The sequence below is a fragment of the Ceratotherium simum genome, chromosome 10 (genome assembly GCF_057802395.1).
Source record: "Ceratotherium simum simum isolate JZ-2026a chromosome 10, ASM5780239v1, whole genome shotgun sequence".
NCBI lineage: Eukaryota > Metazoa > Chordata > Mammalia > Perissodactyla > Rhinocerotidae > Ceratotherium > Ceratotherium simum.
In genome coordinates, this window is record NC_141909.1 from 46,801,928 (window position 1) to 46,827,496 (window position 25,569).

A 25,569-nucleotide genomic window follows, 5' to 3' on the forward strand; every position below is an offset into this window, starting at 1 on the left:
TGGATTAGAGGATGTGGGAGGAGTAGAAAGAGTGAGACCAATTACGAGACTGTTGGAATTTTGCAGGAGATAAATGCCGAAGGCCTGAACTAGGATATACTGAGAAAGAGAAGACAGGATGGGTTTGAAAGACAGTTTAGAGGTAGTACCAATAGGGCTTTGTAGCTGATTGGGTGTGGGAGATAGGGAGAAATTTTCATGACTAGGTGGATGACATGTATACCAGCTTTGGGACATGTTGATTTTGCACCTCCAATTTAAAGCCTTCTTATCGGGAAATAATTTTACCTGAAAGGGCCTGACATAGGGTATGAAACAAAAAACTGCATATAAATGTTAGCTTCTTTCTTAGAGGGAAAAAACAAACTTCTTTGTTAATGAAGACAGTTTAGGCATTTTTTTAAACTACTAACCAAGAACGTTTGAAAACAGATCACGTTAGCTCATGAGGATAAGCTGGGCTGGCCCTCTCCTGGAGAGTCTGGGATGCAGTAAGATAAGACAGAGAGTGTGTCCCACTATCCCCATGAAGGAAGACCCACTCCTTCCGCTTCAGCTGAAATCAGCTCAGCTATTCAGGTTCAAGGCTCTGGGATTCTCATTATCGAAGTTTGCTTTCATGATTATTTTCCTGGCATATGTGATGTTGTTTTAGTAAATATTTTGTGTGTGTGTGTTTTTTAAAGCATTAAGCATACTTTATCTAGCATTCCAAAAGACTTGCATAGAGCTCCTGTGTGATTTGCTCTTGTGGTTATTAAATTTCTGACAAAAAATTATACAAATTGGCATTGGAATACCTTCTTCATTAATAGAATTACTACTGTCATGGTGAAAAAAAATCCTTCTTATCAAAATGTTTCCTTCATTCAACAAATATTTATTGAGCCCATATTATATTGTGGAACTATCCTAGGCCCTGGGATATAGCAGGAAACAAAACAAGCAAAATTCACAGCTTTTGTGGGCTTATATCGTGGCAGAAAAGAGAGACAACATTTAAGATAAATATGTAGTGTTAGAATCAGTAAGTTCTAAGGAGAATAAAATAAAACAGGGGTTGGGGGATAGGAAGCGTGGGAAGGAGTGACATTTTAGATAGGGTAGCTTTTTTCATTTGCCTCAATTCTTGATGTTATGGCCAGTGTTGCTGCTCTCTTGGAATACCAGCAGTGTTGTGTAGTGATGAGTGCTCCAGCCTAGGGGTGGAGTGTTCAGTGTTCCAGCCCCAGCTCTACCAGTAGCTAAGTGACAGTGAGCAGACCAGTTAGCTTCCCAGAGCATGTCTCCTCATCTGTAAAATAAGATTCCTTCTAACTCTGAAAATTCCATCTATATTCTGTAAATTAATTTTTAAATAAAAAACATACTGTGTTACAGCCCAAGCAAGCAAAATTTGCTTAGGCCTCCACTTACTCATTCTATAACACGGTTCTCTATTAAAATACAAACTATCATAAGACTCCTTTCATTTGGTGGTAAATATGAGTCTCTCTCCATGTACAGTATGGTTTTTTGCTTTCTATTTGGTTATAGGGTTTATTTTAAAGTTAATCTGTCTAGAAAGTCTTCTCCATATTTTTGATCAGTAGAAGAGATACATGGGTTTAGAAAAACCCCTGATATGGGGAATTTAAGGAAATACATATGTGTGCAGGTATGTATGTGTGTAGATGGACAGATCTTTTCATTAATGAATTGTCTCGTGTCAATTACTTAGTTTGCTATCGTTGCTTTCTTAATTTTCTGAATGGAAGGCGTTTAGTATGTATGTAGAACAGAAGTGAAAATGTCATATATTACAGAATCGATTGACCATTTTATAGATTGACAACTTTTCACTTACTCTGACAAATACTAAATCAGCACTTCAGTCTATTAAGAGCAGAGCTCATTAACATGCATAAACTAGCAGCCTGATCTAGTTATAATGCATCTTTAATGTGTGACTTATACAACGTAGTGTAGCTCCTTAGTCTTGTTTTTTTTTTTTTAAGATTTTATTTATTTTATTTTTTCCCCCCAAAGCCCCAGTGGATAGTTGTGTGTCGTAGCTGCACATCCTTCTAGTTGCTGCATGTGGGACTCGGCCTCAGGATGAACGGAGAAGTGGTGCCTCGATGCGCACCCGGGATCCGAACCCGGGCCGCCAGCATTGCAGCGCGTGCACTTAACCACCAAGCCACAGGGCCGGCCCTCCTTAGTCTTGTAATAAACGGTAGAGTGGCCTCCAGTGATCAACAAAGTTCTGAGATCAATTTAACCTGGATAAAACCTTTATCCATAACAACTGTCATTAGGAATGACTAGCATTTCACTAATTAGCCTACCATTTACAACCCATAAGCTTCTCACAGATGGTAAATGTTTATAAACACCCACAGATGTGTGCACAGCTGACTCTCAGTTATCCGCAGGAATAGGGGCCATAGATAATTTAGATTCACTTACAATACAAACCCCTCATTTTAGCTAGTTTCAATCTCCTTTCTCGTTGGACTTTTTACCACAGCTGTTAATGAAGTAGCCAATTAACTAATTTCAACTTCTCCTCTTATTGATGCACGTACTCACTGGTGAAAGCACTAATATGTACAAATGCGGTCACGAGGTGGCTGGCAAGAGGGTGAAAATGGGAAGCACCAGCTTAGATAAATCTATTGAGCAATGGAGAATTGTTCATGAACATTTGTAGCTGTGCGTCTAGTAACAAGTTTCAAGTCGTGAAACCACAGCAAGCCACCCACTTGAACAATGTTATATCTGAACACCCGGGAACAGAAAAGAACATCTTAAAGGAAAGGACACCATTTCCCTTGGCAGTCAGGTCCTGTTAACAATCATTCCTTTTCAGATATTATTTCTGTAATCGAGTCTCAATTTTTCTTTGTAATGTCAGCCTTTGTATTGTCTCTTGCTGAATGCAGATGAAGAGATGTAAATATAATAACCCGAGTGCCATGAAGTTACTTCTTTGCCTTATTTCCTTTGGCCTAAAGAGTCTTGAGTCTTGCTCTTCTCCTGTAGGTTCTTAATCTAAAACTTTCTTTCATTCTCCTGGGCTGTATTTCACCTGTCCAGGCAAGTTTAAATGTTGTATTTGGTAGAGAGCACCCAGAGCTAGGAGCCATGTGGCGATAACTGAGGTCCACACACCATTTACAGAATGAACTGTGAAGGGCAACCATTTTGTTTCCCAGTGACCTACAGAATGTGTGCTATGTCTTCAGGCTGAGGCAGTCACAAGTTAATATAAGTTGTTTTCCAGAGATTCCTTGTTTAGGAACATATTTTTCTTTCAGCTTATTGGAGAGGAAAATTAATTATTCCATAACATATTAGAAATATTCCAAGGTGTTTAAAGAAAATTTATAATGGTTTAGGGCCGGCCCTGTGGCTTGGTGGTTAAGTGCGCGCGCTGCGATGCTGGTGGCCCGGGTTCGGATCCCGGGTGCGCATCGAGGCACCACTTCTCCGTTCATCCTGAGGCCGAGTCCCGCATACAGCAACTAGAAGGATGTGCAGCTACGACATACAACTATCCACTGGGGCTTTGGGGGGAAAAAAAATAAAATAAATAAAATCTTTATAATGGTTTAGATGGTGGTCAAAATTAGGGTTAAGAACTTCAACAGTAGAAGAATGTGGCACTGAAGAAAGAAATCTTGTACCACTACAGCTATCCAATAGATCTGTAACTTTTAAGATAAATGATGCATTTTTTTTTTTATTGTTTTTCATTGAGGAGGATTTGTAAGTGCTAACAGGATATATAATAATCCTGTTGGATATTTTCCCAGTAAGAAAAGTGACTGAGAACACAGTGCTTTGAGATATGGAGATCCTTCATGTATATTTGCCTTCAACACTCACCTTCTGGCTTGAACAGGGGGTGCCATTCGCTGAGATAAGGAACATAGAAGGAGGTGGAAGTTTGGGGAGAATGGTGATGAATTTAATTTTGTAGATGTTACGTTTGAGGTATCCGTAGGACTCCTGTGTACCATGTCTAGTGAGCGATTGGGTAGAGGCTAGGGTGATCAATTCATCCCACTTTGCCTGAGATTTTCACAGTTTTAGCACTGAAAGTCTTGTGTTCCAGGAAGCCTTTTAGCCCTTGGCAAATAGGGATTCTTTTTTTTTGTGTGTGTGTGAGGAAGAGTAGCCCTGAGCTAACAGCTGTTGCCAATTCTCCTCTTTTTTGCTGAGGAAGATTGGCCCTGGGCTAACATCTGTGCCCATCTTCCTCTACTTTATGTGGGACACCTGCCACAGTGTGGCTTGACAAGCGGTGCATAAGTCTGCCCCGTGGATCCGAACCTGCAAACCCTGGGCTGCCAGAAGCAGAGCACGCAAACTTAACCACTATGCCACCAGGCTAGGCTCTGTTTTTTGTTTTTGTTTTTTTTTTTTAAACTGAGATCTTCCTCTTTTTCTTTTTTCTCCCCAAAGTCCCAGTACATAGTTGTATATCCTAGTTGTAGGTCCTTCTGGTTCCTCCATGTGGGATGCCGCATCAGCATGGCTTGATGAGTGGTGAGTAGGTGCACGCCCAGGATCTGAACCGGTGAACCCGGGCCGCCGAAGTGGAAGGCACAAACTTAACTGCTACGCCACCAGGCCGGTCCCCAAATAGAGATTCTTTTTTTTTTTTTTTTTATAATTTTATTTTATTCATTTATTTATTTTTTTATTTATTTTTCCCCTAAAGCCCCAGTAGATAGTTGTATGTCGTAGTTGCACATCCTTCCAGTTGCTGTATGTGGGACGCGGCCTCAGCATGGCTGGAGAAGCGGTGTGTCGGTGCGTGCCCGGGATCCGAACCTGGGCCGCCAGCAGCGGAGCACGCGCACTTAACCGCTAAGCCACGGGGCCGGCCCCCCCCAAATAGAGGTTCTTAGTCACTCTAATCAGGGCTCAGGCGAAGAGCTTGTGCTGGTGATAAAAAGTTGGAAGTTCTCAGTACACAAAGCTTTGAGAATTAGTAAATTGCCAATGGAGAATGTGAGGAATGGTGTAAATATCAGCAGAGGAAGAGGAACCAGGACAAGAGCTTGAGAAGGAACACCATGGAGGTCGTAGGGAAACCAAGACATTCTGATATTATGAAGCCCAGGGAAGGAGAAGGAGTAGTCAACATTGTCAAATGCTGCCAAGAGATCATAGAATAAATAGACTGACAATTATCCCATGGACTTCAGCTCAAAGTAGAGGGTAGAGGGTTGATAAATGAATTTGGGAAGTAAGACAGATGTAAGAAAGGCTGGTAACTAGAAGGCATTTGGGGGTCAAGGGAGGGCAAAGCAGGTGTTTGAATTTGTTTAAAGGTAGATTGGGGGGAATGAGAAAAAGGATGTTGGGAGAGAATGACACTCAGTAGAGCAAGGTCCTGAGGGTGGCAGGACAGAGTGCAGAGGATGCGATACCAGCACAAGTGAAGGGAATTATCTGGAAAGTGACATGCTCTGCTGTCGTTGTGGATGGAAGGAGGAAAGGCTGATTTACAGATTTGATGGTAGGAAGTTAAGGGTGTTTTCATCGAGTGGTTTCTATTTTCTAGCTGAAATAGAGGAAGTTCTCTGCTGTGGAAGGGCAGTGGTTGGTTGAGAGGCTTGAGGGAAGTGTGGAAGCCCTGAAACAGCCCCTATCAGGGAGTGGGAGCCAGAGCCTCCTGGTGAAACATAGAAGTAGTGTTAGATAGTATTAAGAATCAAGTTGGGTTTGGCAATTGTGATTATGTACTGGTCCTGATCCTACATTATTATTTTTTACCATGACTACTTAGCAACTGGTGCATAGTGACAAGAAGATGGAATTTGGAGTTCATTTAAGTATTACCAGAAGGCTGAGAAAGGACACCCAGGGAGGAGGGAAGTAAGATACTGGCTGGTGAACTATGTTCAAAGTGATGAACCACATAGTATAAGCTATATAAGCAAGGAAATGAAGACAATGGGGCCAGGGCATTGGAGATTTCCATGAACAGATGACAGGACTAGTGAGAGAGAGAGAAGGAGAGAGAGAGAGAGGAACAAGAAGGACAGGAGTCAGAGAATGGCTTGTGTGAATTTAAGTTGTTAGAAGTGAAATAAAACAGCTGCGGGTGGTGGCAAAGTTCAATTATGGATATGAGAGTGGGTAATGGAAAGTAGAGAGAAAGCATTGGTCCCTGGAGATGAGGGAGGTCAAAGAACTCAGAGGATTTGTTGTTGGAATTGTTGTTCACATGGAATTGAATTCATGCAGGATGATGGCTGGACTTGGCTTGAAGAGGAAGACTGAATCAGATGACAAAGTCTATTTTGAATGAGAGGGGAGACTAGTGCGTGATCAGATGACATGGACCCAGAGGAATGGCAGTGGTATAACTGAATGACATGTGTCTCAAAGGAGAGTGCTTTTTACATGAGGGGGAGGAGGTGATAGCCTGATGTAACAGTAAAGATCAGGGAGAAAACAGACACTCCCCTCTCCTCCACCTACACCCCGCAGACTTTAGGCACATAGTGTGTGAGAGGATGAGCAATATGTACTAGAAGGGGGCAGGGGAGAGCATCTCTCCAGTTTCCAGGTAGAACCCATTTCCAATTAAGATAAAAACATGAAAGGAATGTTCACTGAAGACATTGAGGTAGTAGAGAAGTTGTTTATGCTAATAAATGCTGGAGGAACTAAAGATCAGGAAAGACTGACCTCTTGGGCAGCGGTGACCCAGAATGATAGTTATAGTGGTTTGGCTGGTTTCAAGGTTTTAACCAGCTATAACAATTGCCCGGTTGGTGGGTTGGAGGGACCAGTAGACCAGTGCAGACTAGACTGATTCTAGTATTTCCAGATACTCCTGGTCCTAGAAGAAGGGGGGTGATGTCTCTGGCCTTTCTCTGTGAGGAAGGAGTCATCTTTGACTTGAATCTCATTTATTGCCAGGTTCTGGGGAAAGGAATCTGGCTCCTGGTGAATTTGGGGAAGCCAAATCTGTGCTTGTTGGTTGAGCTCCCAGCTAAGAAAGCCACAGTCTTTTTGTGCCTTGAGACATTTCCTAAAATACTTTTACAAGTCAACAAAGCTAAGGATCTGAGTACTTCTCATTTACCATGTAACACCTCTATATCAAGTCTATAATAGAATGTGAGCTTTAGACTCAGAAAGATACTGATTCAGGTCTCCCCTCTGCTACCTACCCATTGTAGGGCTTTGGGCACATTACCTCCTTGAGCTCCAGGTTCCCTGGCTTTAAAACAGATCTGATAATAGCTACTTTGCAGGATTACAGTGAGAATTAGACTAGAAAATCTAAGTAAAGTGCTCCACACAGACCCTAGCAAACATTCAATCAAAGTGATGATTCCTCACATATCTTAATTCACATTTAGATTTTTGTCCTTTTTCTCATGCATTCCTTCTTTTCTAAATAAAATTATTCTCAGACTTATCTGATATCAGTTTTTATTTGGGGGCTTCTGTATTCGTTTTGTCAGCTTTTTGCAGTTGAGGGAAAAATCTTCCATTGTTCTCTTGAGAGTGTTTAGCCCCTTTTTGCCTCCAGTTTCTTTGCAATTGTTAACGAGTTCATTGAAAGTTCAGTTGTCTCCCATTTTCATTTCTTTTCTGTGTTATTTGCTTTCTCCCGAAGCACGTGTCAATTCCTTTTCCTCCCCGCTTCCCACTCATTCAGATTTGCCTTATTGTCTTTGCTTATTGTCCTTTCTTTCAAATATGTTGCTGTTACTCTGATTAGGATTTTTAAATTTATTCAGTTTTTTAACATTGCCACCGTTTCTGCATCTGATTGGGGAAGGGATGGGGAGGGAATACCATATTTGTGCAGAATAAGTCTGTATTTCTCCTTTGAAATGAACTGGAAAAATAATACTTAATAAAACTTTGAACCACAAATTCATATTAGAAATGAACCTAGAACTTGACTCTAGTAAAATTACTTTGGGCAAGGTTGGCAACAGCAAGGGGATGTTTAAAAAGATTCTTGGCACCCGAAACGCTAATACACCAATTTCCGCTGTTTACTGTGTCACGTGTAGGGTTCTGTGTTTTAAAGTGCAAATGAATCATGTCTTCAGAAATTTAAGTGCAAATACAGGTATCAAAGAATAACCCCTGAGATCATCACTGGGCAGCCATAGCTATATCTCTAACCTACTGTCTCTGTATTAAGCAATTTCATAGCAGTGGACTTTCTTTCTTTTTTGTTTTTTGTTTTTTTTTTGGGAGGAGGACCAGCCCTGAGCCAACATCCAATGCCAATCCTCCTCTTTTTGCTGAGGAACACTGGCCCTGGACTAACATCCGTGCCCATCTTCCTCCACTTTATATGGGACGCTGCCACAGCATGGCTTGCCAAGCGGTGCGTCGGTGCACGCCCGGGATCCGAACCAGCGAACCCCGGCCCGCCGCAATGGATGGGCTTTCTTTTTTGAAACATTCGTTATGCACGAGTCATGAATTATGTGTTGAAATCGCCCTTAGACTGTAAGTCCCATGAGAATAAGGACTGGGGCCGATTTCCGTGCCTGCCACATATTCCTTAGCGCATATTTGTAGGATGGAATTGAACTACAGCCTTTATCGTTTTACATTTCCCACTCCTTCTTGGACAAAACAGTTTGACTCTTCTGCCAGCGCCTCCAAATCAATTCATCTAAAACCTAACTTTTCATCTTCCACATAAAACGTGATTTTCATGTTCTCATTTTGGGTTAATGATGCCACCATTTTCTCAGTCACCCAGGCTTGACACCTTCACACTATGCCAGCTTTAATCATGGTGAAGCACAATTTTGATTATTTCACACCTTTCAAAAACATTCTGTGGCAGTTCTTCAGCCTTGAAGCCAAGCTCCGTCAGCCTCCCCTCCTGACCTTCTTGTCCCCTCCTTCCACTGTGCACCATATGCTGCTGTCAGAGCTTCACTGTTGGGGTCCCTCTGGGCCTCATTCAATGATCCAGGTACCACTTGCTGAGAGTGGCCCCTCATGGCCTCAAGTCCATTTATCGCAGCTTCACCTGAAAGAAAATCCTGTGAAATCGCTGCTATTCCCTAGCTTACCTTTCTTTTTTTTTTGACTCTGGGTATTGAATTAAGCATTTTCATTTTCTTTGTCTGAAATCATTTCATTCTTTGTTCAAAAACTTTATAAGGAGCAAAGCCATCAAAAAGTCTTTTTCAAAATTCTTCACTAATAGAAGAAAATATTAAAACAAATCTAAAACATATCCTGATATATTTTCACCAAGAAGTAAGCAATTGCCAAGCTTAAGCACTGTCAGGCATATTTCTCAGAGTAAAATGAAGCTCTCGTGGGTGACAAGTGAGGCTTCTACTCAGCAGTGGTGGGGTTATGCCATGTAATTAACCTTTTCCTCTCTGGGTTACTCTGTGATTAAAGGGTCATGGGTGTTCACTGTGTGTGAGAGTCACATCTTGTTAAATGTCATTATCATTTCACATCTACATGTATAGTTAAATGGATACATCATTTTTCCCCTGACATTCTCTGGTTTTGCAACTGAAGGCCTCTGTTCAGCACCCTAGACCCTGTGTAACACACAAGAACAACTTTGGCAACATTCTTTTTGCCAGGGAGTCAACACTGGTTTTTAAATTTTGCTTTCTTTAGTAATTGTTAGAATAGGTCACTGTGAACAAGCTAATCAGAGTTGGGCACTTGAATACTTACATGGGAGACATTTTAACAAACATTGATCGCAGGAAGGATGGTTAAGTACTGCCTTTCTTCAGCGCCTTGTGGTGGATTAATTGCTAACCAGGAAGTCAGAAAACTTATCCTCTGCTTTGTAGCGAATGTAGTGGTCATAGAAAAGTCTGTATCCAATGTCCTCATTGATAAGTGATTGGCTTTTTTCACATACTGTGTTTTGGAGATGGTCCATATCAACAGTTTTAAATATGCTTCATTATTTTTTCACATCTTAACATATTTCAGGAGATGAATGTCATAGTTTATTTAGTCTATCTCTTGCAGATGGGCATTTAGGTTGTTTCCAATCTCCTTTTTTTTTTTTTTTTTGTGAGGAAGATCAGCCCTGAGCTAACATCCACGCTAATCCTCCTCTTTTTGCTGAGGAAGACCGGCTCTGAGCTAACGTCTATTGCCAATCCTCCCCCTTTTTTTTCCCCCAAAGCCCCAGTAGATAGTTGTATGTCATAGATGCATATCCTTCTAGTTGCTGTATGTGGGATGCGGCCTCAGCATGGCCGGAGAAGCAGTGCGTCGGCGCATGCTCGGGATCCGAACCCGGGCTGCCAGTAGCGGAGCGCGCGCTCTTAACCGCTAAGCCACGGGGCCAGCCCATCCAATCTCCTATTTTTATGAACAACATTGTAATGAACATCCTTGTACTTATGCCCTTGCACACGTGAGTTATAAATAGGAAAATTTTCTTAGAAAAAATTATCTCATCAAATGGTGTGTGCAATTTTATTTCTGACATCGATTGCTCTATTCTATTCCAAGGAAGTTGGGTTAGTTTTATATTTCCGCCAACAATGTGTGGCATGACCTGTTTTCCAACCCTTACCAGTTATCCTCATTATTTTTTATTGCCATGCTGTTATGTGAAAAATGATCTCTCATTGATGTATTTGGAATATCTTAATTATGAGTGAGGTTGAGGATTATATCCTCTGTATAAAAGCTTCATTTATTTATTTTTATGATGGGTTTCCTGAACATATCATTTGCCTGTTTTTGTTATTGTTGTTGTTTCATTAAATTATTGACCTTTTTTTTTTTATTGAGTCCTAATATTCTTTTATTTCAAGAAAATCAGTCAGGGAATATCTGTGTTTCAAATTTTTGTTCTAGTTTCTCCTTTCATTGTTTATGTATAGACTTTGTTCTTACTATTTTTTTGATTTGTAAACATTTAGTATAGTACAATCTGTATGACATTTGAGTATTTAGATTTTTCTTAGATCTTTCCATTCCAGAACTAACGAAAAATATACTTTTCCATATTGTCTGCTGTACTTTGCAATTTAACATTTTTATGTTGAAATGTTTGATTCACTTGGAATTTACTTTTGTGTAAGTAGCAAAGTGAGATCCAAATAAACTACCATCACCACAGTAGTTATTGAGTATTTTCTTATCCTCTACTGGTTTGAAATGCCACATTTATCATGAATCATGAATTGAGTTTTCATGTCTAGTAGATATGAATTGCCAAGAGCAGTGTATACTATACATTATTTTCCAAACTTATTTATTCACAGAACCGCGCACACACACACACACACACAAACACACACACACAACTTCCTGTGGGACTAGCATTTTGTGGTACACATTTGGGGAAAGTCTATCTTATTAAACTTTTGGGTTTTTTTTTTTTTTTTCAGTGTGGGATGTGTATTTAATATAACCCAACTAAGTTTTTGCTATAATGTTTTGTGATGAGAAACTCATTCATTGATTTCTAGTTACTTTTAAATCTTGTGCCTTAGGTATGTTTACATTCCAAAAATGGTTATGCCCTTTTTATTTGAGAGGAGAATTAAATGAGCAGACAAGTAACTTATTTTTCTGGAATTTTGCCAATTGTTTACATTAGCTTTAGAAATGAAAGAACTTTTAATAAAAGATTCCAGAAGGTGAATTAGATATCTTCATGAGTTAAACTAAATGACTACGATGCCAAAACCATTTTCTTACAACACAATCTAAATCATGAGAAATTTGGAAATTAAAAATAACAATACAATATGATTTGTTACAGTATATTTGTATTACCACTTTTTCTGGTTATCTATACAATTAAACTACAACCAAGCTTTGTATATGACATCCCATAATGGATTTTTCTAATACTGGAGAGTTCATATCAGAAAAATCCTTTATTTTATAAATATCTCTATAACGCTATTTACTATAAGACATGAACTTATTTAGATTCCAGTTTGGATACAATGTAATAAATAGTATAATAATTATGGTTTATACATTCAAATGTATCTGTAAAATATTTTTCACTCAAGCTTTGAAAATATAGCCGTATTTTATCCAAAGTAACTAAAAGAATGGCCCCATGTCTGTGCTGAGAGTTACAAGATGACTACTACAGATCCAAGCATATTCAAGATAGCAGGAAGTGGGGAGCAGCATGTGATGGCAGCCACAGCTGTCACAGCTCCAGTAGGTATTCAAGATGGGAAGAAGAGGAAGAGAAGTTATCAGCATATGCGTCTTCTATTCCTAGAAACCTCATAGCGGATAGATGTTCACTTATATTTTATTGGCCAGAAATACATCACACGGCCACCTCTAGCTTTGCTACAAGGGAACCTCGGAAAGTGAGGTATTAACTTTTCCAGGCTCTGTAGTGGAAGCAGGAAGGGAAGGAGTGGGTAAGGAATGGATGTGTTGTATTGCCAGTCAGAAGTGTGTGCCATATTAGTGAATAAGAATAATCATCATAATATTAAAAATAATAGGTAACATCTATTAAGGCACTATTCTAAGCTCTTTACATATATTAGCTCACTTAGTCCTCACAGCAACGTTTTGAGGTATATACTATTATTATCTCCATCTTATAGATGGTGAAATGGGGAGGCACAGATGATCTTTGAGGGGCTCACAGCTGGTAAGAGTAAGAGCCAAGATTCAAGCCCAGCACTTTGACTCCTTGACTTTGCTCCTAATTGTTCTATTTTAAGAAAACAAAAAACTTCCTTCTTGGTAAAAGATTCTATTTTTTTCCTTCTAATTTATAATAGGAAATATATTTAGTCCAAGTTGCACAAATACTGAAGCATAGTGGAGAAAAAAGAAATATTGAACAATTCATTTTTTTAAAATAAAATTCCGCTTCTTATGGTTAAGCCAGTCATTTAATTACAGTGTAAAAGAGAACTGTTCTAATCATCATTTTATCAGTTAAATCCCAATGAAAATTGGCTTTCTAACTCCCTTCACGCAAATAAATTTTCAGTTTCACATCTAGATTAAGACAAGGTCAAACACTTTAAGTTATTCCTGTCTTTTTGCTGTCTGGTTTAAGTAATATTTGAGTTTTGTTCTAGAAGGTTATAGACTGAACTAGTTTATGAAGTAAAGCAAATATGATCTGGTTCCCAGAAGGTCTGTACCCAGCAGCACAGAACAATAATCATTCATGAAATTTTGTTAGGGCAGCTGTCTCATGTTTCTTTTAGAAAGAGTTGGGTTAAACTAGGAGCCTATGAATTTTGTGCGTCAGCTACACACTCGAAACAATTCTTTTGAGGAAACTGAGCTTTCCTTCCCTATTCCCACTCCAAATTCCAGGTGGTTTCCTTAGATCTCTTATTACTGCTGAAATCATGTAAAATGTATGTCAGTAGACGATGGCAGTAAAAAAGGAACTTGAAAAGCCCATGCAAAGTAAACACAATGGGAAGTGGTCACAGGTTGAGAAGAGCCGTTTCTTCCTAAAATCCCCTTTTGCATATCAGTTTGCCTGTGGCTTTTCCTCAGCCCTCTTTTCTTATCACTGTACACACTCTTCTTAAGAGAGCTCATGCCCTACCATAATATCAATAACTACCACAACAAAGATGAACTGTTATCAAGTGCTTACCATGTGCCAGGCACTCTGCTGAGCATTGCACATGATTTATCTCCTTTAATCCTCCCAATACCTTGTGAAGTAGGTGCTATTCTTATTCCCACATTAAAGTCAAGGGGAAAAAAAATGAAGGTTAGTAAGGTTAAGTAATTTGCCTAGAGTCACACTGATTGCTAATTGGAAAGCCAGTATTTAAATCCAAGTTGTTTGAACTCAAGACTTGTGTTCTCTACCGTTTCACAATGCTAACACTCTTTTCGATAACTTCAAGTATGACCAGTATGCTTCTAAGTTAAACCTATAACCAATTCGTCTTCCTCAAGTTTTAAACCTATGAAACCATCAGCCTTCTAGACACCTTTAATCACCTACAGTTGGATCTTATAAACATCTCAGTGTTATCCAAAACTGAATTCATCTCTATGCTCAGCCCCATTCTACCACCAAACAAAATAATTCATTCTTGGTGAATAATATCTACGTATATCCAGTTGGCCAACGTGGATACCTGGAAATTAGCCTCAACTTTATGTTTTAATACTCCGTGCAGACCGGGATTTTTCTGTTCTTCCTCCTTTCTCTTTTCCATTTTCACCACTTCTGTTCCTTACCTGGGCCTTGCAATCACATTTTGCCTAGATTTAAATCACTAAACCTGTCTGTTCTTAGAGTGATCTTTCCGAAGTAGAAATTTGACTATTTCTTCCTAGCTTAAAACGAGTTAATGGCTCCCTTAAAAATAAAACCCAAACTCCATACATAGCCTGGCATAGTTAGTGCCCATAACTGCCTCCTCAGCATTACCTCTCAACACACCCCCACAGGTACCCTGCTCTTCATTCCTGCAATATCTGAGTTCTCCCAGGTGGTTCACGTCCCTCCAGACCCCTGCCTTGTACAGCTGTTCTGTGAGCTCTTGCAGGGCCTTCCCCCTTCAGGAAGCTCTAGCAAATGTAAATCTCTTCTTTAAGTCTTAGGTATCCAGGAGGCCCTCTGTGTCTGCTGTCTCTTCTCCCTCCGTCCCACACCAGACATCCTTCCTGGGCTGGAGAACTCCATCATCGAGCTCCTCATGTTGTGTTGTACCATTTGTTACCCCTCTGAGTCCCCTTATCAGAGGAAAGCATATTTAGGTCAAGAATTAAACTCTTTCTTCATCTTCTCCTTCTCAGTCATCTCTTCCTGTCAAGAATTTTTTTTTTACTTCCTTTGTATCGATCAACATAATGCCTGCAAAATTAAATGAAATATAGTAGGCTCATAACACAATAAAATTTCTTCTCCCTCTTTCCTCTCATCTCCATCCCACATACCAGAGGCAATCACTTTTCATTCTTAGGGGTTTTTTCCTGGTATTTACCACTTCCCTATTTCTAGATAATATGCTTAGACTATTATTTGTCAATTTATTCATTTTAGACATTACTGAGTTACTGCAAGTGGTTGAAGATTTAGTTCCCTTATGCCCTCTCCTGACTTACAATTGCCTCATATAGCCCTCTCCTTTACCCCTGCTGTCTTCACATTATAATTGTCACAATTGATTGTCACAAGAATAGCCAAAGTTTATAATATTGCAACTGTGTAAATGTTCCTCTCCCCTCCAGTTAGTATGTCATAATTGTTTCCTGTTGGACAACAATGTTATTTCTAGGCTTGTACTAACCATATTTTTTTTTTAATTTGCTTAGTATTTATGCATACCTGTCACTGTTTTATCCAAACTCTCTGACAGGTCTGTGAAATAAGCAGCAGTCATTTTTGCAAACAGCCCAACACAGCAGACTTGCTTTCAGTTCCTTGGCCGCTGTTCTCTCCTATGGCCCAGTTTTCTCCCATATGATCTCAACTGGCTGTTCTGGGCCTGGGATGCAAGTGTCATCCTGGGAATTCTTTTTCCCACTTTGCTCTTTTGTCCCCTCCCTTTTCCTGGATCTCGTGTTTTTCTTTTTCTTGCTTTTCTCCCTTGTTTTGCAAAGGCACACCTTCCAGTAGCTTTCTAAGGAAGAGTGCATAGAGATTTGCGTTTCTGAAAGTGTCCGTTTTCAATCCTCATCTTGTTGGCAATGTAACTCTGTCTTCGTTGGAAATAATTTCTCTTCAGAATTTGAAATCCATATCTTTCCTGTCTTCTGGAATTCAATGTTGCTATTGAGAAATCCATTTCCATTCTGATTCCTTCCCTTTGTATGTAACCTATTTTGGTTTGTTTTTAATGTTCTAGAACCTTTTAGGATCTTCTTTGTCTTCTTAGTTATCTGCAATTTCAGTGTTGTACTTTGGCTTGGGGAAAATGGAATAAAGGAAAGAACATTCCTGCCGTATCACTGCCTTGTCTTTTTTCTCCTGCTCTTTATATTGAGGTGGTTCTTCAGATGCGCCGCTCCCGATGAGGTCATATGCGCTTTCAGAGTGCCACTAGCACCTATGAGGAAAAACTAAAGTCGTACTCGGATATTTCCAGGGCCTTTCTCAGGGTCTGGCCCATAGTGCTGAATGAATATTTTTCGTAATATGGAAATGAGTTCCAAAAATATCACCCAAATTTTTGTCTGCATTTGAGGCCGGAATTTCCAGCTTACTTCCAGAAGTTATCTGAAAGTCTCTGCTAGCACTGTGCACTCAGATGTCCAAAAGGAAACATTATTTTCTTCAACATTTATTCCTCACTAAACTCAATATTATTAAAAATTTTCCGTATTTTCTATTCTTCCAGTCATAGGCCCTAGAGACCTCAGACATGTCTGACTCACTCCGTAGCAGCTCCTCCCTCTCTGCTTGTCCCCATGTCCTCTTGATTCTGCTTCAGAAATACCCTTAACTCTTTTTTATTTTTATTTTTTAAGATTTTATTTATTCATTTATTTTCCCCCCAAAGCCCCAGTAGATAGTTGTATGGCATAGTTGCACATACTTCTAGTTGCTGTATGTGGGACGCGGCCTCAGCATGGCCAGAGAAGCGGTGTGTCGGTGCGCACCCAGGATCCGAACCCGGACTGCCAGCAGCGGAGCGTGCACACTTAACCGCTAAGCCATGGGGGCCGGCCCTTAACTCTTCTTTTTCCATTTCCCTTGACACTGTGCAATTTTTTAAAATACCATTTACAAATGAAACAAAGTGAAATGTTATTCAGACAGAGCAAAGCTTTGACTGTGGCTGTTAGTCTATTTATTTAGAAGAGTTTTCACAGCAGGAGAGAGGCTATAAATATTTTGAGTATAAATTGACTTGTAGTTAGAGAAATTGAATTCTAGTCTACAGTAAAAAATGCCTAATTTTTATTTCTCTGGTGTGTATTAGAATAATGTAAATATGAGTCATTTAAATACTTTATGATACCTCACTTTTATTTTTATTCATATATTTTGCCTTTGTACCTGTTATTCCTTCTGCCAGGTATGTCATTCCCTCCCCAAGTCCCTGCCGTGGCCAGCTCTTGCTTATTCATCAGGTCCTAATTCACCAGGAAGCCCTACATCTCCAGGAGTTCAGATCGGTCCCTCCCATAACTCACACTTTTCTGCCTCTTGAGAGCAGAAAATATTTCTTGTTAACTCTTGGGGCCTAGGTATCCTTGGTGCCTAATAATGTCCTGGTGCATAGTAGGCCCTCAGTAAACATGTGCTGAATGAATAGTCTAAATGCATTTTTAACATTTGGAATAACTTCTTCATTATATGTCTCCATCTTACACATTGGATTATTTTAATAGTCTACTTGTACTTCTGATCAGAGCTTCCCTTAGAAATGATGTTATTCAAGGACATAATCAAATACACTCTAAAAGAGTTTATTTAATTTGTAGTGTATCTAAAACAATGTTAGAAACAGAATAAAAAGCAGGTGTTTCATGAACTTCTCATACTGCACTATAGAGTTCATTTATGAATTTATTTCCCTACATTTTTATTTCACTTAGCAATTTACCAAGTGCTTTCATTTGTATTATCTCACTTGATCCTCTCATTAACCCTAGACAGGTATTATCTCTATTACACATGTCACAAATGATTATGTAACTAGTCCATGTCACACAGGAAGTTAGCTGAGAGCTCAGATAGAATGCAGGTCTTCTTTCTTTGGTACTGTATTCTTTCCATTATGCATGTGCAAGGGAAGGCCAAGAAAAGCCATCAGCTCTGGGAAACAATAGCAGGGATAGAGATTCCAGGTGGAGAGTGATGGACAAGAGAGAGAATGTTTGTGGAGAATCACAGGCAGTTGCCTTTAGCTGAAGAATAGGTTGTGATTTTGGAAGTAAGAGGTAAGATTAGAAAATTGATTGGAATCCGTGTCGGGGCAAATGAATGAATTGGGACTTTATATTGTGGGGAGTGAGAGATACTGAAAATTTGCGACTGGAGGATTGAAGATCATAATTCTGCTTTAGGACTTAGTACTGCATGGGATGAACTAGGGAGAAACCAGAAGCAACGTGACTCCAGGCCACTCATGCGATATTTCAGGTGAAAAATAATTCACTTCTGGACCACCAGCATAAAGTTTAGTGAGAAGAAGAAACAATGGATCAATTCTTAAAATATTGGGGAGTATGCATGAACAAGATCTGGCAACTGAATGGGTGTATGAGACAAAAAGGAAGAAACAAAGCTTTGTTGTTTATAATGGTGGTGGGAATGCACTCCCACCACTTCCCAGGCCCCCTCTCCATCCATGACCTTTATTCTCCTGCATGATTCCTCCTTTCAGCTGACCATATTAGTGCCTCATTTTTTAATTTAGTCAACATATATTAATGAACACTTTCTGTGTAATACTATCATTTTGCTAGGTATTAAAGATAGATGAAAGCCACTGCCTTCAATGAACTCCTAGTCCAGTGGTAGAAACTGTCAAGTAAACAATATTGTAAAGGATTTATTGCTATAGGTACCATGGGCCATTAGGACACAGAAGGGCACCCAGTTCAGCCCACGTGAGTCAGGGAAGCATTCTCAGTTCTTTATCTTGATGGAGGAGTTAGCTTGGTGAAGAAAGTGGGAAAGATGTTCTATGTAGAGAGAACAGCATGTTCGAAGGCATGAAGTGGAGAACATGGAGCTGTGGTGTAAGTCGTTTAGTGAGTCAAACGTGTCAGCATCTATCTCCTAAGAACAATGGGATATCCTACCCAACCATAATGTAATTATCACACTCAAGTAACTTAACATTGGTACAATATAATTATTTAATATCCAGTTCATTTAAAAATTTCCCCAATTATCCCAATAATGTCATTTATAACTTTTTTACAATCAAAGAACTAATCAAAGATTGGGTGTTGCATTTAGTTGTTATGTCTCTTGATCTTTGATGGTATTGATGGTTTTTAAGAACCCCGGCCAGTTGTTTAGCAGAAAGCCCCTCCGTTTGGATTTCTATGATTGTTTCCTCACACTTAGATTCAGGTTAAATATTTTTGTGCACAGTACTACACAGGTTATGTTGGATCCATCTCAGTGCATCGCTTCAGGAGGCAATTGATGTCAGTGTATCCCATTATTGGTGATGTCAAATTTGATTGTTTGGATAAGGTGATATTTGCCAGATTTCTCCATATCCTGTTCCCCCACAGCCTTATATACAATGGGTTTTGTAGCCATTGATGATTTCTGCCTGAATCAGTTCTTACTAGTGAGTTGTAATATGGTGAATTTTCTATTTCCCTTATATCTTTGACATCTATTGGTTAACATTCTTCTGTAAAGAAGAGCTTTCTCTTCCCCCATATTTATTTTTGATTTTTCACTATCAGTATGGATGCACGATTCTTGTCTTTTTTTCCATTGTGTAATAATCCATTCCCATCATTGCCTAGTCAGTGCTCAAGCTGTCCTAAATTTGGCCAAGACTACCCTCCAGTCTGGCTCCTCTGCTCTTTTGATCCATCTCTGTCTTTGAGCATAGTCTGATTTTCTGGCACAACCATATGTTCTGGCTCATTTCACATTTTCTTGGTCTCAGACCTAGAATCAGCCATTTCTCTAAGTACTCCGGTTCCTGTTAGTGAGTAATGATATTTAGAAACCAAGATCTGAGGGCAGGGTGTGCTCATTGGTACAGCCGTGTCATTACTTCTGGGCTCTTGGGGGCACAAAGCTAGGAAAAGTATTTTTTTTTTAAACCTTGAGCTTATATTGATACCTGTAAATTTAATCCAGCTCTTCATGGTTCTTCCTTTCCTTCTCCCATTCCATATTTGCATTTCCTTTCCCAAAGTGAGCATCCTTGTCGTCGGCAACATCAATGTATTTACCCATGTGCTCAGTCTTATAATACACATATAATAGTTTCAGAATCACTATGTCTATACCACCACCAACAGCAAACTTACTAGGGAAAGTTCAAATTTTCTTTGTAGTTCTTTTTTCTTTAGCTTTTTAAAATGTTTCCTTTTACTAATCAAGTATATTCACAACCTTAAATATTTGGCATTACCTGCAGTTCTTTTTAGGAAAACTGTAGTTGGGTTTGAGTGTAAATTTCTAAAGATAGCCGGGTAGTTACTAATTAAAGTGACTGAAATATTTAATGTATTTTAATTAAAATAGCCATCGAGCCACTTTAGAATTAAATTTACATGTAAATTAACAACCTCCACATACTCTATTTCTCACCCACCTTGTTTTTGATTACACCTACAAGGTTTAATACTTTTCTAAAAATATGAAATAGAACCAGATGGAAAAGGGTCGATACACATTTATATTTATATATCTGTTTATAAACTGTAAATGAGTGTGTTATTTGTTCTTTACTGCATTCATTTGTCATCTGTTCCCTATAAAGGGATTGTCTCAAAAAAAAAAAAAAATGAAAAAGCCAGAGGAAAATAGTTTGCTGTTACTTTAGACATAACTGTATACCAGCAATACAATTTCATAGAGAATGCCTGCAAATAACCCTTCTCTAAGGGACAAAAAAGTCTTTGGCTTTTCCTTGAATTTAGGTTGGGCCAGCAGTTTCTTTGAAGCTTTTTTTCCCACTTTTTAAAAATAATATTTAGCACTGACAACTATAAATAGATGTGAAAGATAATGCAATATTTGTTGAAAGAATTGGCTCTGTAACCACATCTCCATTAATTATATACAGAATGTCAATTTAAACGAATCATAATGTGATACAGTCCTTTAGATTTTTGAGAGCCTCTTTTGGTTTATTTTTTATTATAGAAGACAAACTTTTGATACATTCTGTAAAAGTTTGTAGTGATTGTTCTGTGTCACCTAAAGTCGGGGGATGATTATCCTCTGATATGAAGCATCAGTTTTGGGGAGCATGTTCACAAAAGTTAGCCTGGAAATATAATTTTGTACAATAAGTTTAGACGGCAGAATCTCAGTAACAACAACAAGAACACTCTCCCACACCTGGTCGATTTTAGAATAGAAACTGATCCTTTGAAAATAACCCATTTCTACAAGGGAAATGTGATTTATGATAACCTGAGACACAGATATGACTAGAACCACATTCCATTTAAAGTTATTGTGCCACCACACTATAAAAGCAGTGTTCTAAAGTGAATCAATGGAACTCGGTTCTCTTTGGTGCACAGTAACATGGGCACTGATGACACAGATTTCACTAAAAGATATTTGATTTATGAGAGAGTTAAAGTCCTATCTTATTTTGAAATTGCTGGCTTAGTACTGGCATCTGATCTTTTTTCCCCCTACCATCACCATCACCAGTTTCTGTGTATGCTTTGACATTGCTATGGTAACCCTGAGGGCTGATGGAATTCTCTGCATCTCTCTTCACAGAGGGTGATGAGACAGGAGTGATGGATAGTCTGCTGGAGGCCTTGCAGTCGGGGGCTGCCTTCCGCGACCGAAGAAAAAGGACACCGAAGCCGAAAGGTGAACATTATACTTGTTTCATGTTACTTTCTGGGGAATTATCACAAAGAACAGTCCCTTTTTTTGTAAAATTCTTTTAAAGTCATGTGTCAAGAATGTGATGCTGTGGGCAACAGTTCTTCAGAAGTTTCATAAGTTTGCATAATTCTTCCCTTGCAATGACAAATGTCAGAGAGAGAAGCATTCCAGTTGGCCAATGTCAGTAGCACATTAACAAATCAATGCACTGAACCTAGAAAATCCTGATTAGTGTGACAAGCCTCATCTAAAGAACCATATGTACCTTATCCCAGTGGAGTTTACAGTAGCATAATTAAATGGGAAGTAAAAGTCATAACATTATTGCTCCAAGTATTTCAGGGTATTGAAGCATTGCTTTGCTTCCAGAAATATTTAACCTTGGAAAAAAGTCCTGTTATACTTCTTGAGATGAACAGACCTCTATATTAAGTTTCTGTTAATTTTTTCTTTTTTTTAACAGATATTCGGCAAAGTCTTAGTCCAATGTCTCAGAGGCCTATTCTGAAAGTTTGTAACCATGGTAATAAATCGTATTCATAAATTACACATTCTTCTTATCTACTTTTATCCTGTTGATCTGTGATTTTAGTAGGTTGCTGTGAAGTTCTCAAGTTTCAATATGACGAAAATAGTAAAAATGTGTGGATGTACATATTTGCTATGAGCTTTTTACTCGTATTTTCCATTCCTACATTATTGCCTTGAGGTTGTGTCTGGGGTTCTTTCAGGTCTCAAGTTGAATTATTTTTACTATTATTATTCGAAGTTAAACTCACGCATTTCTGAGGAGTGTTGTCCAGTGCATCCTTTCGAAAGCAGTGTCCTTTCGTAATACTATTTTGCATGGTGGATTTACTTTACGTCAAGATAAAATTTGCAATATTGAATCTGTTACCTTGTTGACTCTACCATATTTGTCAGTACAGTTTGAAATACTGTGACCTGCATTTTGGCAAAATCATTAATACAGATGAGCTTCATGTGGTATTATTGTAGAAGGATGTGCTAGAATCACTAAAAAGGTGAGTTAACATAGTCTCTGATATATATCTGAGATTGACGCCTTTCGAAAATCTCTAACTCCTGCACACTCACCTTCATGGACCCCTCTTCCTCTCTTTAAGATGCCAGTTCTTGTTGATTGGGTTTTATTTGCTTTGGTTCCCTTCCCCTCACTGTTATGTATTATGGGCTTCTGCTTAATCTTCCATAGTCAAAAACAAATTCATCCATTGTGATTGCCATTTTTTCAGAGTGAGATTGTCACCAAAGATTGCCAGATTTATAAATGGAAAAGTACTTGACAGATTTCATTCAAAGGTTGTTTTGGGTGCGGATGAGTTAAGTTCTACAAGTATTAATGCGTGACTGAGTTAGAGAAACTTATGTCAAATTTCTAGGATGGACTAAAAAAATGATGAGGTAAAATGGATGTAATGATCTCTTAATAGCTGTGGATCCTTACTGCTCAAGATAAAGTATTTACAGTAGATGCTTAATAAATGAGAGGAAAGGTAAAAATCTGCAGCAGAATTTTAAATAGATCTTTTGACTCTTTTCAAAGTATGTTTTTATTATTGTGTTGCCTTTTCCTACTCTAACAATAGGAAAAAAGAATTGTAATAAGTCAGAGAAATTCGTTGTGGATAATTAATCTCTAACTTTGGGTTATGATTTAGAGTCATTGTGACATAATAAATAATGGCAACAAGTGTAGAGGATAGAGCTATCCTGGACCTCAAAGATTATTTTATTTTATAGATGAATAAATGGAAACTCAGAGAGACTGACAATTTCCCAAGAGCAAGGGTGAGCTAAGAAGTAGCAACAGCATGTGCCCACTTTCTCAGGAGGTCCTTTCTGAACCGCAGTCTGAACACTGTAAAACTATATGCTCTTATTAGCATATAGTTCTTATTAGCATATACTGTTAGCTAATATAATGCTCTTAGTAGCCCCAATATACTCTTATTAGCACTCTGGTTTTTCCCATTTTGCAATGCTCATTTCCCTTATTGTGTCTTGTTTCAATGTCTGCCACACTACTCCTGAGTCCCATCAGGATGGGGACAAGGCAATAAAGGAGGAGATCTGTCCTTTTTACTGGTGTAACCCCAGTGCTTTGCTTGGTTGGTGCCTGACACATGGATGTTTGGTGAGAATCTGTTGAATGAACGGGCATATTTATGTTTAGGCTTGAATGGAACAATTAATGTATTGAGCAAAATCAGGTCTCTGGATGTCACCCAAATAATTGAGATGCCAAGTGCTAAAGCTCCATCTGTGAACACAGTTAACCCCCTCTCATCTGCTCCTCAACATGTCATCTGTCATCAGAAGGTGATATTTGATCATCACTGTTCAATGCTTCAAAAGGTTGTTGGATCAGACGTGGAGGGTGTGGTTCAATCTTGATTGGATTATTCAGTCCTTAGAAGTGGAGTGTTACTTATTAATTAGATTTCTTTTGCTTACTTAATCAAGCAAAATTTCACAAGAGTAAATAAAACGGAAGAAAGAGCATCTGCTAATGAGTACAGGGCCTTATCTCATTTCTTCACACAGTGCACTCCAAACCTAAAGATTTTCTATAGTCTATAGAAAATAGTAAAACTTCCTCTTTTAAGAAAAGATCATCAAAATATTTATTAATGCATTTTTGGTAAAGATCATAACCATATTTGGGTGTTAGTGAATCAACTGAGCTGGTTGAAAATAAAAGACCAGAGAGGGAAGGAATTACATTGAGAGTCTGATGCCAAACCGAGAATTTGAACTATTGAGATTTTTGAGCAGGAAAATGACAAGTCTCAGCAGTGTGTATAAAACTGAAGTGAAAAATATATGAGAGAGGAAAGAATAGACAGGTAGAAAGGACTTCATAGCCACCTTGATGCCAACATGGATTGGCTGCAAGGGATGGGGAAAGAGTCAGAGCTTATCAAGATTTGAGGAAAGAAGCCAGGTCTAGAGCTCTGTGTTAAGAGACCCTCACAGACAATTGTTTAATGCTGTGCAAGCAAATGAGTTATCTAAAGAAAAATCTTTAAATCCAGGGAATGGCAAGTCAAACACTGAACCTTAGGAGAGGACACAGGTGAGTAAATGAAGTGAGTGAGAAGCAGAAACAAGATGAAAAAATAGGGGGAGATAGCATAATAGTGGCACCTACATTATGAAGGTTGAAAAAAGACTTGCAAGAACTTGGTTTCCTCATTTCTTTTTCTTTTGTTATTTGTTTGTTTCTTTCTTTATACAACTCAGTGGTATACCACTGAGTGACTAGTGTGTTTCAGGGTACATTAATTTCTACTCTCTTCAAGGACTTCTCCTCCCCTGTACACTATGCAGACTGTGTAAAACATTTGGAACAAAGGTTTTACAAATAGAACTGTTTAGCCACACGTTATGGTGCATCTGCCTGCAATTTGACTGCATCTTCATTAGATGGTTCTCTTTTCATTAAGGAGTACAGTGGGATTTTTTTTTCGCAGTTAAATGGATATAGAGTAATCAGAAAGAATTCTATAAACTATATGCAATTAAAATCCCTAATGATAAAACTATTTAACTGTGACAAAATAAGATAAAACATAATCAAAATTTTAGGCAAACACATTTTTTAGTGAACATCCATAACCTAAACAAAATCTTGCTATATTATCTTTACACTAAATCAATTCTTAATAGCCTTAATTTGGATTTGATTATCTATTTTTACTCTTCCACTTATATATGGGGCTTTGAGAGATTTTTATAGAAATAAGATTGTATTGCCTCCAGGCACAGCTGCTCTGCCACTCTTAGATTTGAAGTCAGAATTAAATGTGAAGCTAGTTAGATATCTTTGAATTAGCATATTTCTCCACAAAATAACTCTAAGGGAGGCATATAAGACAGGCTTTGTTGTCGATGTATCAAAACTTCACACATAATCATCCCTCCTCCCTAATCCACTCAGTCTTGGGTCCCCTTATTTCTTGACCTACCTTCTCCCCAAGCAGCAAGAATTTGTCTTGAGGCAGAATTACAAAATTGCTAAAGTTTTCAGTGGTGTCTACTCAGCACTAGCTGCCTTAAGGCTTCTTTGAAAA

General features: G+C 38.7%; 1 protein-coding gene across 2 annotated transcripts in view; it reads left to right on the forward strand.

Annotated features, from left to right (window-relative positions):
• Positions 1-25,569, forward strand: part of DIAPH3 (diaphanous related formin 3) — a 480,740-nt gene that overhangs the window by 348,098 nt on the left and 107,073 nt on the right. For both annotated transcript variants that reach the window (XM_004433600.3, XM_087436004.1), the window contains 2 exons: positions 21,359-21,454; positions 21,936-21,995. In XM_004433600.3, coding sequence (XP_004433657.2) covers positions 21,359-21,454; positions 21,936-21,995 — 156 coding nt within the window. The remainder of the gene's footprint in view (positions 1-21,358; positions 21,455-21,935; positions 21,996-25,569) is intronic.